The sequence below is a fragment of the Lytechinus pictus genome, chromosome 2, assembly GCF_037042905.1.
Source record: "Lytechinus pictus isolate F3 Inbred chromosome 2, Lp3.0, whole genome shotgun sequence".
NCBI classification, from domain to species: domain Eukaryota; kingdom Metazoa; phylum Echinodermata; class Echinoidea; order Temnopleuroida; family Toxopneustidae; genus Lytechinus; species Lytechinus pictus.
The window spans coordinates 56,247,256-56,264,596 of record NC_087246.1 but is presented as its reverse complement, the minus strand read 5'-3'; the positions used below and the strand labels follow the sequence as shown (position 1 = coordinate 56,264,596).

The 17,341-nt window shown below is 35.9% G+C and overlaps 1 protein-coding gene across 1 annotated transcript; it reads left to right on the top strand.

Annotated features, from left to right (window-relative positions):
- Window positions 1-9,144: 9,144 nt before the first annotated feature.
- On the top strand, window positions 9,145-14,220 carry LOC135153321 (peptidase inhibitor 16-like). Its single transcript, XM_064095866.1, has 3 exons — window positions 9,145-9,561; window positions 12,605-12,853; window positions 13,288-14,220. Exons 1-3 carry the CDS (start codon window positions 9,334-9,336, stop codon window positions 13,408-13,410), a joined length of 600 nt encoding a protein of 199 aa, XP_063951936.1. The 5' UTR covers window positions 9,145-9,333; the 3' UTR covers window positions 13,411-14,220.
- Window positions 14,221-17,341: the final 3,121 nt, after the last annotated feature.

The window sequence follows — 17,341 nt, the reverse complement described above, 5'->3', positions numbered from 1 at the left end:
TACACATATGATGTACAAACATGACGAATCTAATGTGGGGTAATTTTACCTGGGTCTTTGGGGTCTTTCGGGCTGACTCGGAGGTGTGTAGTGTCGTGCGTTCGGTTTCTGGTGTGATATATAATTTGCGTGACTTATGTTCATTCAAGTGAAACGGTGAAGGTATAGGTCATTAAACGCTGCATTGTTGTTACGCCGGTAAATTCGAGAGGTTACATTATAAAGACTTATAATTTATACAGGTAAAAGACCAGATACGATTATAGATGTTCACAAAAAATGTATATATATGTTCATAAAATATATATGTTCATAATATATATATATATATGTTCACAAAAAAGAAATATATATGTCGATGATAACAATCTCTTGTCATTATCGAATAACAAATAGGTTTGATATCAAAGTATAAATAAGTATCGTAAATAGTATGAGTCGTAAATTGGGACTGGACTTCTCTATTCCTCAACATTTATACCGTGCGGGTGAAGCGTTTTGAGTTTATGTATCCAGAATGATTCTCTATGGAGGATAGTGTTGTGTGATTCGTTGTTGATGAGTTCGATACCTGTTATCATTGCATTTTCTACTGAGTGGTTTGGGAGATTGAAATGTGTTGTGTACGGCAATGTTTTGTGTTGTGGGGTGTGGTAGTTTCTTATTTCTGATCGAGTGTTATTGAAGCGTGTGTATATTGTTGTTTCTGTTTTTCCTACATATTGTTTACCACACTGTGAACATGTGATTAGGTATATTGCCCAGCGGGATTTGCAGTTTATGTTGGATCTTATGGTATATTCTTGTCCTGTGACTGTGCTCCTGAATTGTTTTGTCTCTATGATATGTTTGTGGAGAACACATCTGGGCGATGGGCATTTGAAAAACCCGACAGTAGAGGTTTCATGGGCTTGTTGGGTGAGCTGGGATGGGTCTCGTGCCCGTACTAGTAAATCTTTAAAGTTGAATTAAGAAGGGGGTGAGTTTCCATAAATATAGGTTCTACATACAATATATATTATATATAAGTTGTTCAAACACATAGCATGTCACAATAATCCTCTGCCTTCTCGATATTTTGCTTTGAAAGTCTATGAAATTAGCCACCTGTCAGAGCCCGAGAGACGAGTGTACAGAAAAGTCACTCGGAGTGTGACGTCACCGGGGGAATTTAGTATAAGAGGTGCCTGAATGTCATACAGAAATGCTATGCAGAGAGAGAAAGATATTTTACAATTTTTTTTCAAAGCAACTCAAATCAAACAAATAGGACTGATATGTACAAATCTTTACTTTCCCTGTATAAAAAACAGTATGAATAACCACCATGAACTCTTCAATCATGATGTAAGATAGCAAACAGTGAGTTATTGAATGATATTTTCACTATTTCTCATTTATTTTATCACGATGTTCAATCAAGTGAGTAGCTGGAAAGTAATTCCGGCGGCTAGCTCAGCGCGCGCTGAACGCATAATACTAGTACACACAACACCCAGGCATTGAGTGTACTGTTATGGTCTGGTATGTCGACTTAGTTCATGGCCGTGCAGCGATCCCCTGGCGTTTTTTTCTTCTTTTCTTTTGTCTTTGACTCCACTTTTATATCCTCTGGATCATTTCCACTCATAGCTCATTCCACAGAACAATCTTGAACCAAACGTATAGTATTCTTTCTCGGCCTTCTGAGTTGTTTTCTATATTTAATTACGCTAGGGGTCACCGTCACACATACAAACGCAATTCGGAAGTGAGTTGAAGACAGAAAGATATATAGTAATTAGTATACATCTCTATGGTTGAAGACAACAAGAACGGTACGGTAGCTCGACAGCTAGCTGCGCCGGAGCGGGCGGCCGGTCGGCACAAAGCAATTCCGCAACCAACTGTGTTTTTTTGCAAGAGCCGCGTCACACGCGGATAAATATTTGGAATAATAGTACGGCCACAAATATTTTAATCATTTCCTCTTTGCAAGTTCTATGGCTCGCAGATACAACTTCAACTGCAGTTATTCCATATGAAGGAGTACGTGCATAGTACACAAAACGGCACTGCCTTGTTTACTAAACCGGGACCGAATACCCCCCGGTGACGTCACACTCAAAGAACACCCGTCTCGGTAGGCATTGCAGGAGCGAACTCAGGGAAAATGGGTACGGATAAATCGTTCAAATTCACTATTTTGAAAAAAGAAAATGGGGGGTCGAATCACCTATTAGTGTTTGGGGGGTTGTAAGGTTGCTATTAATGTAAATATCTCAATATTTGGAATCGTCTTCTTAATTCAACTTTAAGAGTGCGTCCTCGACGGAAGGATGTTGTAGGGGGTTGAGGGAATATATCTTTCATCTTGTTTGACTGGTGTAGAATGGGAAGGTGTTTGTGTAGATTTCGGGGGATGGAGGCAGTAGGTGGGGAGTATGTAATTGGGAAGAAGATCTTGGTTGGGTCAGATGTGTTGGGGGGTCTGTATTGAAGTAGATCCGACCTGGGTTTGTCAGCGGCCCGTTCAATTTGTTGTCTTACCATGTGTTTATCATAATTTCTATCCATGAAGTGATGTTCCAGTTGTTGCATGTGGTGTTCTGTCCTTGTGTTGTCCGAACATATTCTTCTTACGCGTAAAGCCTGGCTGTATGTGATGCCTTTGAATGTGTGTTTTGGGTGGCATGATGATGGGAGCAGATATGTGTGGGTGTCAGTGGGTTTTGTGAATAGTTCGGTGTGTATTTGTGCATCAGAGAGTTGTAAGGAGACATCCAGGAAGTGTGCATTGTGGTTTGAGGATTCAAATGTGAATTTGATCGTCGGGTGGAGAGTGTTCATTGTGGTTTGTAGTTTATTGAGAGTTCTTGGTGATCCTGACCAGAGGAAGAAAATATCATCTATGTATCGTTTCCAGGATGTTTTAAGTGTAGTGCTGTGTGAGTTTGATATTATTTGTTGTTCAAGTTTGCCCATGAAGATATTGGCGTATGTAGGGGCAACAGGTGTGCCCATTGCCGTCCCTTCTATTTGAATGTAGTGTGTGTCATTGAATTTGAAATTATTAAGGGTAAGTATTAGCTCGAGCAGTCTAATGAGTTGGTTTGTTGGGGGATGTTGTTCTTTCCTTTTGTCAAGGGCTTCCTTACACGCTAGTATACCTTCTTTATGTGGAATATTGGAATATCGTTCGCTTTTGTTTATAGAACCCATGAAGAAGGCCTAAGGCCGAAAGCTTGATTAAATTGTGGTCTTCCAAGCAACGTCAAATCGTCTTGTAATTTTTTCGCCTATATATATATATATATATATATATATATATATATATATAAATATATATATATATATATATATATATATATATATAAAAGGGTAGATAGCTCTGGGGAACCTTGATTTAAGCTACGCCTACCATTGTTCTCTTCATCCATTTCTTTCACACAATATATATATATATATATATATATATATATATACACACACACACACATATATATATATATATATATATATATATATATATATATATATATATATATATATATACATATATATATATTTTTGTTTGTGTGTATGTGTGTGTGTGTATAGTGTACATGTTTACTGTGAAATGGGTTTAAGCATATCTAGACTTTCGTGCTTTAAAAAATCTCTCCTTATTTTATTTGTTAAAAAAACTACACTGATAATTCATTCAGTTGATGAAGTTGAGGTAACTTAATTTGATTGAGTAATGGATGGGACTATAAAAAAAAATATTATTTACCTAAAACCGCCATAAGTTAAAAATACCATTTAGAAAATGAGGCAACTGCTTAAAACAAAATTTAATTGAGTAACTTAATTAAACAGTGTTAAGGAAGTGTTTTAATGACCGGTATTCGCTAAGATACAATGTATGTTAAAAGTGCTTAACGTGATAGTATATATAGGTCTGTTTTCAACAAGAGGTAGTAAAAAAGAATCATTTTACCGTAGCAATGTCAATGGTTTTCGACAATTCCAAATGCTAATTTGAAGTTTTTAAAATGTGAGTTAAAGGATAAGAAATTGAATGTATAATGTGTATAAAAGGACAGACTAATTCGTCTGTACCTTAGATTTATTAAATAAAAGTGATGTATGGTTATATTGAAAAAATTGGTTTGAGTTTTACATGTGTGTATTTGATTTATTACTAGTATAATAGAATCTTCAATTGGCAAACGTAGATATCTACTTAGAGATGTAGTTCGTCGCTGACGTCACAATTTGGAACTTACCCCATGAAAATGGCGATCTCCGTGCTTCCAGAGATAAGACTTCGAACCTGAAGAAGCCAAACTATTACTATTGAGATTTACCTGAAATTAAAAATTCAGAGCAACTCCTCTTCCCTGTATACAACATTACTGACACCACTTATGACAGAATTAATTAATTTGGAAGACAAGAGGTACAGAGAGCCCCCCCCCCCCCCACCTCCAAGGTAAATGGTTTCAAATTGTTCACAATAGTTAGGGCTGAATGGCAGCCATTTGGAATATCAATTATAGCATTTATCACATACATGAAATAAGTAACGATATGTTTCGTTAGCAATCGTGTTTTCAGACCGTACTTCACTCATAGATCACAATTACAAAAGTGCTCACTCTCGTGAAAATTATTTTGTTTGCATGTTCATAATATAATAGAGAATACAGGGGTCTATGACATTCATTTTTAGTATCAAGGAAATAGTTGTTTTGCTAAAAAAATACATTTCGCCCTGTTTCAGTTTCAAGAGAGTATCAATGAATAAGCCACTTTTTGTTATATAATTCGTAAAGATAGTAGGCTTCCCTTTTCTAGTAAACAGAACTTCGTACTTTCGTGTATTTATCTTTTTAACCGTTTCACCTTTTATTATTGTAATGCGCAGTTGAGTATACAAATAGAAATAGCACAATTATTTCATTCTTCCCTTTTCTCCTTTCTCTTTGTTTTTCCTTAGTCGTACACCGCTGGTTAAGACAGTGGTTTGTGATTCCGAAAATGAAAACAAGGTTCAATATTTCAAAAGCGAAGTAAGTTTGATTATTGCAAATGTTCGCAAGTCCGAATAAGAAGTAATGTTCGTTATTCAGAAAGTTCGATGTTCAGAAAATGAAGTAAGGTTTATGTATATGTTATTGCAATTTTATTACTAACGCACTGAATTTCACTCTTTGGACTATCGAACCTCCGGAATATCAAACCCTTTTGTCTCTTTGGACTAAGAAACCTCGGGTATACACAGCTGATCGGACTGACGAACCCTTTTTTCATTTCCAACTATAAGGAACATCTTGGTATATGCAATTTACTTGTTTTTAATAACATACCCTCGGAATAATGAACCTCTAATTAACGGACCTTTGATATGAAAAACGGGCGTATTAGTCGATTTGACATTTTCCGAACCTAGAAATGTTTTTCCGATGAAGTTTTTTTCTTGATTCGTGTTCATATGGGGTCCTAGAACAAATTCAGCTTGGTTGCCCAAAGTTGCCGTTTGGGCAATTTTGCTAATTTGCATAAATCCAAAATGGCCGCCACATGCCATCTTAAAAAACTAACTTTTGAACCCCTTGCCCTAACATGATGCGGAAGAACTCCTTTTATGGGTTTAGGTGTGTGTTTCTATTATTTATTTTTGCACGTTTATTTATGCGCGTACGCTGAAGGGCCTTATATTTTTCACTCTGTCCTGCCATTTCATGTGCAGGATACGTCCGAGGCAGCTGACATGGAAGGTGTTTAGCCGCTTTTCTTGATCGGCATACGTTTTCGATACTTATTTCCGTTCAGGAGGTTGGCCATGGCTGTGACAGATATTCCCATCTTGGTGCTTATCTCCTTGTCCAGTGAAAGGGAGGTAGAGACAGATAGTCAATCCAAGGTAAGTGAGGAGTCCAACACAACCAGACGAGTGCGAACTGTTGATAGAGATATCTGGAGGACAGTCAGTGTCTTAAGACTATCAGGATTTCTGTCTTACAGGCTGATGGGTGATCCAAACTCCTTACATGCACAGGAGAGGTGGCTGTATTACTAGGTCTTGTAGGCCTGCTCCCACTTCTTTATGAAAGGCAGGGGCGACGTCGTTGCCGTACAACATCTCACGAATGAGAACCATCGTGACCATTGTTTTAGCACGAAGTCGGTCGATGCTGAAGAGTTTCACATCTGCTCTGGTACGGATATACATGTAGATGCCTTCTGTGCATCCGCCAAATGCATACTGAGGAAGCATGGAGAAGATGAGTGTCAGGGCCAGGCGCAGCATAATTGCTTCACGCCACTGCTCACAGGAACTAAGGGAAGCTACCAGATGTTCCAGCATTGTAGCAAACTGTGCTCATGGAATGATGAGACCATGGATCAGTCTTGGGGCCGAGGCTAAAAAGTGCACTCGTGCTGACCAAGTCAAAGGCTTTTGTCAGGACGAAAAGTCCAATGATTATTATAAAGGAAGGTAATCAGTTAACAAATTTTCTGAAAAATACGGAGAAATCACTTTTTAATTAAAAAATACTTTGAAGTCCTTTCAATAGAAAATATGGCTGGACATAAAAAAATGATGAGAACACCAAAAATAGGTCATAGCCCAAACCTTGAATGGTTCCATTCTAAGGTGAGCGGTTAATGCCGAAATATATCAACCATCTGACCATCTGAGACCTGACTTGACCACTAAAACTGGAGAAATTAAAAGAAATGAATCATTCTTACTGAAATACCCTTACATGAGCTCCTACACATAATAGTAACCCTCTTTAGGACAGCGTGTACTTTTTGGGGAGATTACTTCTTCAAGGTTCAAGGTTTAATAGTCTCGGGAAGTAGTTTTTTAATATGGCGTTTAGCGGCGATCTTTTTTTTTTTCTGAATGATCCAATATTGCAAAATTATAACCAGAAATGAATACAACATATCAAATAACTCACGAAAAGAGGTATTATTCATGATTCTTGGACAAAGGGTTCAGAAGTAATTTTTTTCAAAATGGCGTCATCTGGCGGCCATCTTGGATTTGACCTGAAGATGACATTATATTGCAAAATAGATAGCAGAAAGAGATTCCATACCTCAAAACCCCTAAACAGAGGTATTACTCGTCATTCTGGGGCAAGGGGATCAAAAGTCAATTTTCAAGATGGCATCTGGCGGCCATCTTGGAATTGACCTGAAGATACCTTATATTGCAAAAATGATTTTAAAAATCGATTCTACACCCCTAAAACGAGTCATTATTCATCATTTTGGGGCAAGGGGTTCAAAAGTTAAGTATTTAAGATGGCATCTGGCGGCCATTTTGGATTTATGCAAATTAGCAAAATTGTCCAAACAGCAACTTTGGGCAACCAAGCTGAATTTGTTCTAGGACCCGATAGGAACACGATTCAAGAAAAAAACTTTATCGGAAAGAACAATTCTAGGTTGGTGTATTGAGCCTCTGGGACTGACAAATCGACTATATATATATACCACATTAAGGAGTCTAACAACGATTATTCCAACAAAATACACGATTAAACATTTTTTTCAACAAATGTTTGTATGATCGTCTAGTTCATTGAACGATTCACTTGTGCCACTAAACAGAGACCGGCAAACAATGTTCTATTGGTTTGGTAGATAAACCAATTTGTTATTATGTTTTAACTGTATTGTGATGCACTTTCCGTGTTCACTGTCATTGCAAGACTTTAATCGATACAATCCTTCCAGAGGTTTGCTTGTCGGCATGTTATATTGTCAGCTTATTACCAGTCCCAGAGAATAGTTAACAATGTGTTTTACATTACCCGCATATATTTGGAGAAAAGAGAGCGATAAATTGTCACAATATTATGATCTTTAAAGGTTTTCATGGTGGAGAGAATAATGGAATTTTTTGCGGTAAACACCATGGCACGTATTCTGAAGTCAGGTTTAACTTAAACTCAGGTTTAAAGTTGTGGTTTAAGTATGGGAAGCCAAAAATATCATTTTTTTTTATTAAGTTGAACGTTTCTTATGTTTACTGTGCTCTTTCCTGATTCATCGATGGTGAAGACAATAATTTATTCATACTTCCTAGACAATTATGAATGATTTAAGAGCCAAATGAGCTGAAATATGATATCTCTATCGTTAGTGTTTTATGTAACAATTGGCTATCCATACTTAAACCACAACTTTAAACCTGAGTTTAAGTTAAACCTGCTATCAGAATACGGGCCCATGTATGTAGTCCTGAAAAGGACTGCTAGTTATCTTTCTTGATGGTTTGGTAGCTCTTAGAAGAAGTGTTATCGACGTTTCGACCAGCGTATTCTAGTCGTCATCAGGAATGATGATCCACTAGAATACTTGGATATTATCCAACTCATATCTTTCCTCAAACGCATACTAGTTTCGTTCGCACACACTGGAAAAAGATGACAGTTGTTTTTTAACCTTGTCCCAGATAAGACCATCTACCGTTAATGTAGTTTACGTTTTATAATGGATCGGATATCTATAGTAAGGCGGCCCGGACCAGTCGACCACAGCACCTCGGCATACGCAATATATACGCTAGAAAATCAAACCTCTTCACGACAATATACGATTAAAAATGAGCCTGCATTGAAGCAAGATTAAAACAAAATGTTTGCTTTCAGTTATTTTCTCCGCAATTAATGATATTCATTAAAAGGTTAGGGTGTGTTAAAATGAAAAAATACAAAATCAAGAAAACATAGAAAATAAATAAAATGAAGATATATGGTATGATATAACGTATAGCCTTCAACCTGTGTACTGAAAAACAGATGGCTGAATAACAGAACCTTGATTATCAGGGAAAATAATAAAACTTGTTTTATACATGATAAAGCCAAAGTACAGTCATCTTATGTTCTCCATGAAAACCGCTTTCAAAGGCTAATTGAATATGAATTTTACTGGTAGAAATACATGAATATTCAACTTGTAATTCAAAATGTAATCAATTTTGGGATAATTGATTAAACATAATGTCTGGGAGGTGTCGCAAATGTAAAGGTAGGTATAGAAGGTCGGAAAATTAAATCGCGCTTATTAGTGTCCTTCACACTACTAAGCCAAAATGTACAAGTTTCTTCCTCTCGAAAATGTGATATAAGCTCTGTGCCTGACAACATATACAATCATTTCTTCTGCTGAAGAGAAACAATCCGATAGCCTCATCAAAAGCGTGAAACGTACTGCACAATCCCTTATCTTACCACGCGTAAAACTCTGTTGGTAAAGAATTCTAACTAATAAAAACAAAACCAATCACAATTCTTGATTTTCAATCTCTTCTTGTTTTGAATTGCCTACAAAATCGAAATTATGAAAGCGTGGAAAGGGGTCTTCCTTTTATTGGCTGTTCTTTGCTTAAGCTCGGTCGATGGCCAAAGCAGCGAGTCTGAGAGTGATCAAGAAGTCGATAATGATGACGAGGTTACGCTCGAGACTGTATCAAGTTCCTTCTCGGCGGAGGAGGCAGAGGCTATTCTTGAAGAACACAATCGTCTTAGGGGATTGGTTTCACCAGAGGCCTCCAATATGCTAGTCATGGTAAGTCAAAAGACATTCTGTAAATGTACCATCTGCAAGACTGGAATAGTGTAATTGAATTCATTTATTTAATACTTTCGTTAAAAATATGCAACTGTAATGCAAAAGCTGCATGTTTATATACATGTATATACACCCTACAAATCAACGATTTGAAATAAATCCAGATCGGCTGTAAAAAGTAACCAGCTGAATATTAGATTTAGTTTTAAACACTGTACATTTACATATAAATCTAAAAGATTTGAATTTAAATATTTTGAGATTTGAAGGTTAATCCTAAAGATTTAAAATAAATCCAACATTTGGCTGGTCACTATCCATCCTTGATTTTTAGAGTGTATATATATATATATATATATGAAGTTATACATGTACAAGAGCTTTGGCAACTCTTTTATTTAAATATTGTGTGAAAGAAATGGATGAAGAGAACAACGGTAGGCGTAGCTTAAATAAAGGTTCCCCAGAGCTATCTACCCTTTGGAAAAGTTGGTGATGCCGAAAAAATGTATCTGCCGGGAATCGAACCCGGGCCCCCAGCTTTGAACGCCGTTGCCTTAACCACTAGACCACAGAGACGGGTTAGTGGCTAGGGCGACCCCGATCCGATTGACCGTCAGGTAAACAGATTTTCGACACTATATACCTTCGTCGGGTGAAGGTGGGTTTTGAACAATGACAAGGGGCTGGTTATTAATCATGAAATAAATTTAGACTAGGGAGATGGAAAAAAACAACTCAATAACAGAAGAGGATGTAGAGTGGGTTCAGAATTCACGCGCACACACACACACACCATCACACACCCTCACACATCTAACAGTTTGATATCAAGATTTTGTTTTCAAAAATAATTTCGATATAATTCTGGTCATGATAATCGTTAATTTCAATGACAATTATCCAGTTACAACGAATCATTATGACTTTATATAGTAACTTCTGAAGGTTTCCATGGCAAAGAATGAATGCACTGTAACAAATATTGGGTAATTTTGTTTTACCACCACGAGGGTAATTATGTGTCCAACCAATTTGGGGCAGTATTTTACCCACTGCGGGAAGCATTTGTCCAGTAAGGTTAAAAAATAAGCAGCAATTACTTTAGAGTGGGAAAATTTTTCATCACACTGGATAAATAAAAAATGCCCAAATGTTGGTTGGACATATAATTACCCTCATGGGGCAGTTCTATATTTTTTAATAGTGTGCATAATTATGCTCTGTTCTGAAAAGAAAATGACAAACCAAACCTAACGTTTCGGCAAGTACGTTCTTGCTATCTGAGGGGGTAATGCGACAGTTAAAATCCCCCCCCAAAAAAAAAAAAAAAAAAAAAAAAAATCTGAATATTTGAGGTGATGGTATGGTTTGTGATAGTTTTTTTTAATCAGCATCATGTCAGGATTTATGATCATAATTAGGTTTAGGTTTGAAGGTCCTATTCGTGTTTGGCTTAATGTGTGGATTTTTAGTGTGATATATTGTCGCAGGCACAAATATCATGCAAATGTCTAACGACAAAAACATACTTTCCAAATTGAAGTACCTCTTGTACAAGAAGCTTTAACATTAAATTTACATCCATGTAGGAAAAAAAAACTTTCGTCCTTCTCATAGATTTGTGTGTTTCCTCGACTCAATATGTACATTATTTGAATGTGTCGACATGATTGCTTTAGACATAATTGAGACACTAAAATAAATAAATGATATATATATATATATATATTGTGTGAAAGAAATGGATGAAGAGAACAATGGTAGGCGTAGCTTAAATCAAGGTTCCCCAGAGCTATCTACCCTATTTGGGTAGGCAAAGTTGCCAAAGCTGTAGTACATGTATAACTTCACACATTTATATATATATATATATATATATATATATATATAGCTAACAACATAGTACAAAGAAAATGACTATGGCATACACAGTGAATAATGGTTTGAAATTTGAAAGCTTCAGACTTTAAAAGTTTTAGATTTCATTTTTTTTAAAGGTTGTGCGGTTGTATGCACGAACAATGGGAATCTGAGATACCTCAATAAGATTTTCTTTTAATGCTCGATGAGAACTAAAATTCCACGGGTGTGCCTTGGTATCTACTGATGATAACAGGATCGAATAGGTGGCGCAACGACCATGAAATGCTTTATACAGTGCGTCCCACAAACAACGAAACCGAGATTTATCGATGATTTATCATAACTTAATCACAAATACAATAGACAAATGACCTACCATTGTAAAGCTTAGAATCTCCTCTTTCATCTGATATTACTAAGATTATTTCTCATTCACGCATGAGTGAGCAAAAAAATTGAAGAAAGGATACCAAAAAAGTCATTTGGCAGGCTGTATCTGGGTTTCAAAAAGAAAACCACATTTTTAAAAAGTTCAATATCTGCTCTTTAATTTGATACCTCAATTACAGAAAATGGTCAAGAAATAACAAAGTTCTGGTTATTTGAAATAAGGCTTGAATTTCAATAATTTCATAAAATGAAGAGGTTTTACAGGCTAGCGTTCAAACTCACTCGACACTCCGTTTTGTTGACGATCAGCCATGCATTAAGTCTTTTGTTAACCATGCGATAGCTTCTGTGGTGTAACCGGTGAAAACACGTTTATTTTATGAAATTATGGAAATACAAGCATTGTTTCCAGGGAACATAACTTTTTTACTTCTTTACCATTTTCTGTGATTAAGGTATCAAATAAAAGAGCAGATATTGAACTTTTTAGGCATGTGATTTTCGTTTTGAAATTCAGATACCCCCCGCCAAATGAGTTTTTGGTATCCTTTCTTCAAATTGTTTTTGCTCACTCATGCGTGAATGAGGAATAATCTAAGTAATATCAGATGAAATAAGAGATTCTAAGCTTTACAATTATGGTAGGTCATTTGTCTATTGTATTTGTGATTAAGTTATGATAAATCAACGCTTAATCTCGGTTTCGTTTTTTCTGGGACGCACTGTATAATGTTGGTCAGTCCTACTTTCAACATGGTTTTGTTTTTCTATACATGTTCTATAGGAATGGGATGACGTATTGGCTTCTACTGCTCAGAAGTGGTCCGACAGGTGCGTTTTCGAACATAGTTCCCTTACAGGACGCTCCGCTGGGTCAGGATTCACATGGGTAGGACAAAACCTTTTCGCAGCGACGGGATCTGCAGCTGATATTGGTGTCCGAGGGACAGTGTATTGGTACAATGAGACCTTTCATTACGACTATGAGGCTAACACTTGCACTCCTAAAAAAGAGTGCCGTCATTACACTCAGGTAATAGTTGTTGTTTAGATGGCGGTGATGTTGGTGATGATGATGACAATGATGACCATGACGATGAGGATGATGACGATAGTGATAATGATATTAATTAAGACGACGATGATGGTAACGATGATGATGGTGGTGATGGTGATGATGATGATGACAATGATGGCGATAATTAGGGTGATGGTGGTGGTGATGATGATGATTATAATAATGACGACGTACCCATTATGCTAGTGCTAATTTTGTCATTATTATAATCATCATTTCTTCTTCTTTTCCTCCTTCTCCTTCTTATTCATCCTCTTCTCGTTATCATCATTATTATTATTAATGTCATTATAATAATGATAATTATTATTATAATCATCATTATTATTGCAATATTGTGCCTTCTTTATTTTATAAATGAAGTTTATTTCTTAAATATCTACTACTAGGTTGTATGGGCTTCTACGCATGCTGTTGGATGTGGAAAATCATTTTGCTCAAAGTTAACTATTCCTGGAGAGGAGGGCATGACAGACGCTACTTTCGTCACTTGCAATTATGGCCCCGCGTAAGTTTGACATGATTGCTGATTTTAACCATATGACAACAACAAAAACAGTTATTCTACTACTTCTACTATAGGTTTTCCCGCTCAATTTTAAATAGTTCATTCAATTTCGCTAAAGATCAACCAAAAATTCAAACTAGTCATTCAAAATCGCCATAGGGCCGCCAAAAATTCATAATGGGCATTCAGTTTGGCTATAGAGCAATCAAAAGTGTAAAAAAATCATTCAGATTCGCCATAGTTAACACCGGAGGTCACGTGACTGAAGACAGAGCGTTCAATTTCGCTATTGGGTATCCATGTTCATAACTAGTGCATTCAATTTAGCACTGTATTTACATGACTTGTAATACATATTCAAACATTCTTTGCTTGTTTTTCCCAACCTGCAGTATGTGTGCCACCAGTGACCATTCATAAAACTGCACTGGACAATTTACATTATTCTTTACAGATGCTTGTAAAAATCATGTAAATTACATAAAAGCAGTGGCCTGCTTGTTTAGGAAGTTATATACCATCTGCAATTACGATATCATATTAAGTATATACATTTAGTTATTGTTTTTTAAAGAATATAAAAGGTTAAAAAAGAATTACATAAGGGAAGAAAACCGTAGTCAATGTCTTAAGTTTTGATGAAAATATAATTGTTTTAAATGATTAAAGTCATATGAAAACAGATCCATGATAAAAAGAACATTAAACGTAAATATGAAAGAAGAAAATCATGATATTGTATACATGCTATGATTATGTCTCTAGTCAATGCATATATCGAAGAGATGGTGCAAATGACAAGAAAATATACATTAAGAACAAAAAAATTACAAAGATAAAAAAGACATATGAATTAACACAGGGAAATGTCAGGAAATTTTCCCTCTGTTAATTCATATGCCTTTAGCCATCCGATATTTATATTTTTTTCGGTGACTTAGTATGGACATATAAGCCCATAAAATGGAAGAAAATATAAACATGAGAAAATTATAAAACAAATAAAAAATTACGTGTGCTAAATTGCATGCACAAATTGTATAATTGGATGCACAATGGCGAAATTGAATGCTCTAACATAGCTCGAGGGGGTTTCACGGGCGAACTTGGTTGCACTATGTACAAATTCGTATGCCGAATGGCGGATTTGGTTGCTCTAAAGCGATTATGAATGCCAAATGGCCATTTTGGTTGCACTATAGCGAATTTGAATGCCGACTGGTGATTTTGGCTGCCCTGTCTAATAAATTGATTGACCTATTTATACTTTGTCATGCACTATGTGCGAAATTAAATGACCTATCTTTACTTTTGCATGCACTAAGTGCGAAATTGGATGGGAAAACCTATATTACTACTACTGCTCTACTACTACTACACTTTTACTACAATGCTACTAGTGATGATGACACTAATAATAATATTTATATGAAGAGGTATAATGATAATAATTTCATTTCATTTTATTTCACTTTCAACAAAATACAAGTGGAACGCCTCTGGCAGTCTCGCCTGCATTACGCAATTCGATATAGCAGCAGTGCTGCCTTTGAAAACAGATAATGAATAATTATTCACAGACGAAAACACTAATATGATAATAAAATATTATGTCCATTGACCCAAAATGACCTTTGATCATGTGACCTAAGACATGCGCAAAACAATCATTCATACTTGATTACCCTTATGTTGATGTTTCATGAGCTAGATCCATGCCAATTCAAAACATACTCCCAACACGGCCAGAGTTCATTGACCTTTAAATGACCTTTCATCTTGGCCATGTTCCTGAAATGTGCACAGGGTATTCAGGGATACATTGCTGCTCTTATGTCCAAGTTTCATCAACTAGATCCATAAACTAAAGTTATGATGACAGTTCCACAAATACTCCCAGCATTACCAAAGTTTGTTGACCCTAAATGACCTTTGACCTTGGTCATGTGACCTGAAACTCGCACAGGATGTTTAAGGGTACTTGATTGCTCTTCTGTTCAAGTTTCATCAATTAGATCCATAAAATTTCAAAGTTATGATGACAATTCCTTAATTAACCCCAACATTGCCAAAGTTCATTGACCCTAAGTGACCTTTGACCTTGTTCATGTGACCTGAAACTCGCAAATGATATTCAGGGATACATGGTTGCTCCTATGTTCAATTTTCATGACCTAGATTCATAAACTTTTAAAGTTATGACAATTCCTCAAATAACCCCAACATAGCCCAAGTTCGTTGACCCTAAGTGACCTTTGACCTTAATCATGTGACCTGAAACTCAGGCAGGATTTTTAGTGATACACTATTACCCTTATGTCTAAGTTTTATGAACTAGATTCATTCAATTTTGAAGTTTGACAACATTTCAAAAACTTAACCTTGGTTAAAATTTTGATATTGATTCCCCCAACATGGTCTAAGTTCATTGACCCTAATTGACCTTTGATCTTAATCATGTGACCTGAAATTCAGGCAGGATGTTTAGTAATACTTGATTATCTTTATGTACAAGTTTCATGAACTAGGTCTATTGACTTTCTAAGTTATGATGACATTTCAAAAACTTAACCTTGGTTAAGATTTCAATGTTGACGACGCCGCCGCCGCCGCTGCCGTCGGAAAAGCGGCGCCTATAGTCTCGCTCTGCTATGCAGGCGAGACAATAAATCAAATAAATACAATCATAACAAGTCAACATCATAAAAAATATACCAAGGTCATTAAATCAACTTGAAAAGACATGTTATAAGAAAGTTACATACAGAATAATCATGTGTAAAGGCTGAAGAGCTGCAATTTGACTTTGATCACAATGACCCGGCATTTTTATTCCAATACATTCTCCCTATACTTCATTTGAATATAAGAAGCTTGAGCAAGCACTTCGATGACTTACAATTGATATTGAATAACCCATCACCAAAACCTTTGTCTATTATAGGTCTTACAGAGACGTGGCTATCCCAGGACACCAACCTTCCATTTTCTTTAAATAACTATAACTTCATTAACAAAAACAGACAGGGTAGGACAGGTGGAGGCGTTGCTTTTTACATTCATCATAGTTTTTGCTACTCTGTCCACGAAAATATTTCAATTGTCAATGACTTTATTGAATCTCTTTTTATAGAAATTGAAATCACCGGCGCCAGGAATGTAATTGCAGGTGTCGTTTATTGACCTCCAAATTCTAATGCAAATGAATATATTTCACATTTGTCGGACTTGTTGCGATGCTCTATATCTCATGGGAAATTTCAATATAAATATACTTCAAACTACAAACAATAATATTGCGCACGAACTTGTTGAAACTTTTTTAGCGGCCTCATTCCTACCACTTGTCTCCAAACCAACTCGTGTCGCAAATTTATCTGCTACACTCATTGATAACATTTTCTCTAATACCATCCCCCATCCTGATTCATTTATAATCTTGTCCGATATAACTGATCATTATCGAATTATGACATCTTACAAAATATCACAATCAAACATTCGGCAAGATGTCTGTTCCTTAAGGCGTAGTATTAATACAAATAATTTAACCCGTTTAAGTGCTAGTCTTGAAAATATGGACTGGTCCTGTGTTTATGATATTGAAGACATTAACTCTTGTTACGATAAAGTCTGTGATTTGCTTTCAGGCCAACTTGACATTTATCTTCCAAAACAGAGAAACAATAAGATGAATTACAAAAAGTCCCCTGGATTACCTTGGATATCAAAATCCATACTTCGATCAATAAATCGGAAAAATAATCTGTGTTATAAATATAAATCAAAAGGAACGCAAAAAAACAAAGCAAAATACACATCCTATAAAAACACTTTAACTAAAATTATTCGTATTGAAAAGAAAAAATACTTTAAAAATAAACTACAATTACATAAACATGATATGCGAAACACTTGGAAAATTCTCAAGCAAG

What these genes read in the sequence shown, in the direction of transcription:
- LOC135153321 (XM_064095866.1), top strand. Translation starts at nt 9,334, where the DNA reads ATGAAAGCGTGGAAAGGGGTCTTCCTTTTATTGGCTGTTCTTTGCTTA. An exon ending in CCTCCAATATGCTAGTCATG is followed by an intron (nt 9,562 to 12,604) that starts GTAAGTCAAAAG and finishes CATGTTCTATAG; the next exon opens with GAATGGGATGACGTATTGGC. An exon ending in AGTGCCGTCATTACACTCAG is followed by an intron (nt 12,854 to 13,287) that starts GTAATAGTTGTT and finishes ATCTACTACTAG; the next exon opens with GTTGTATGGGCTTCTACGCA.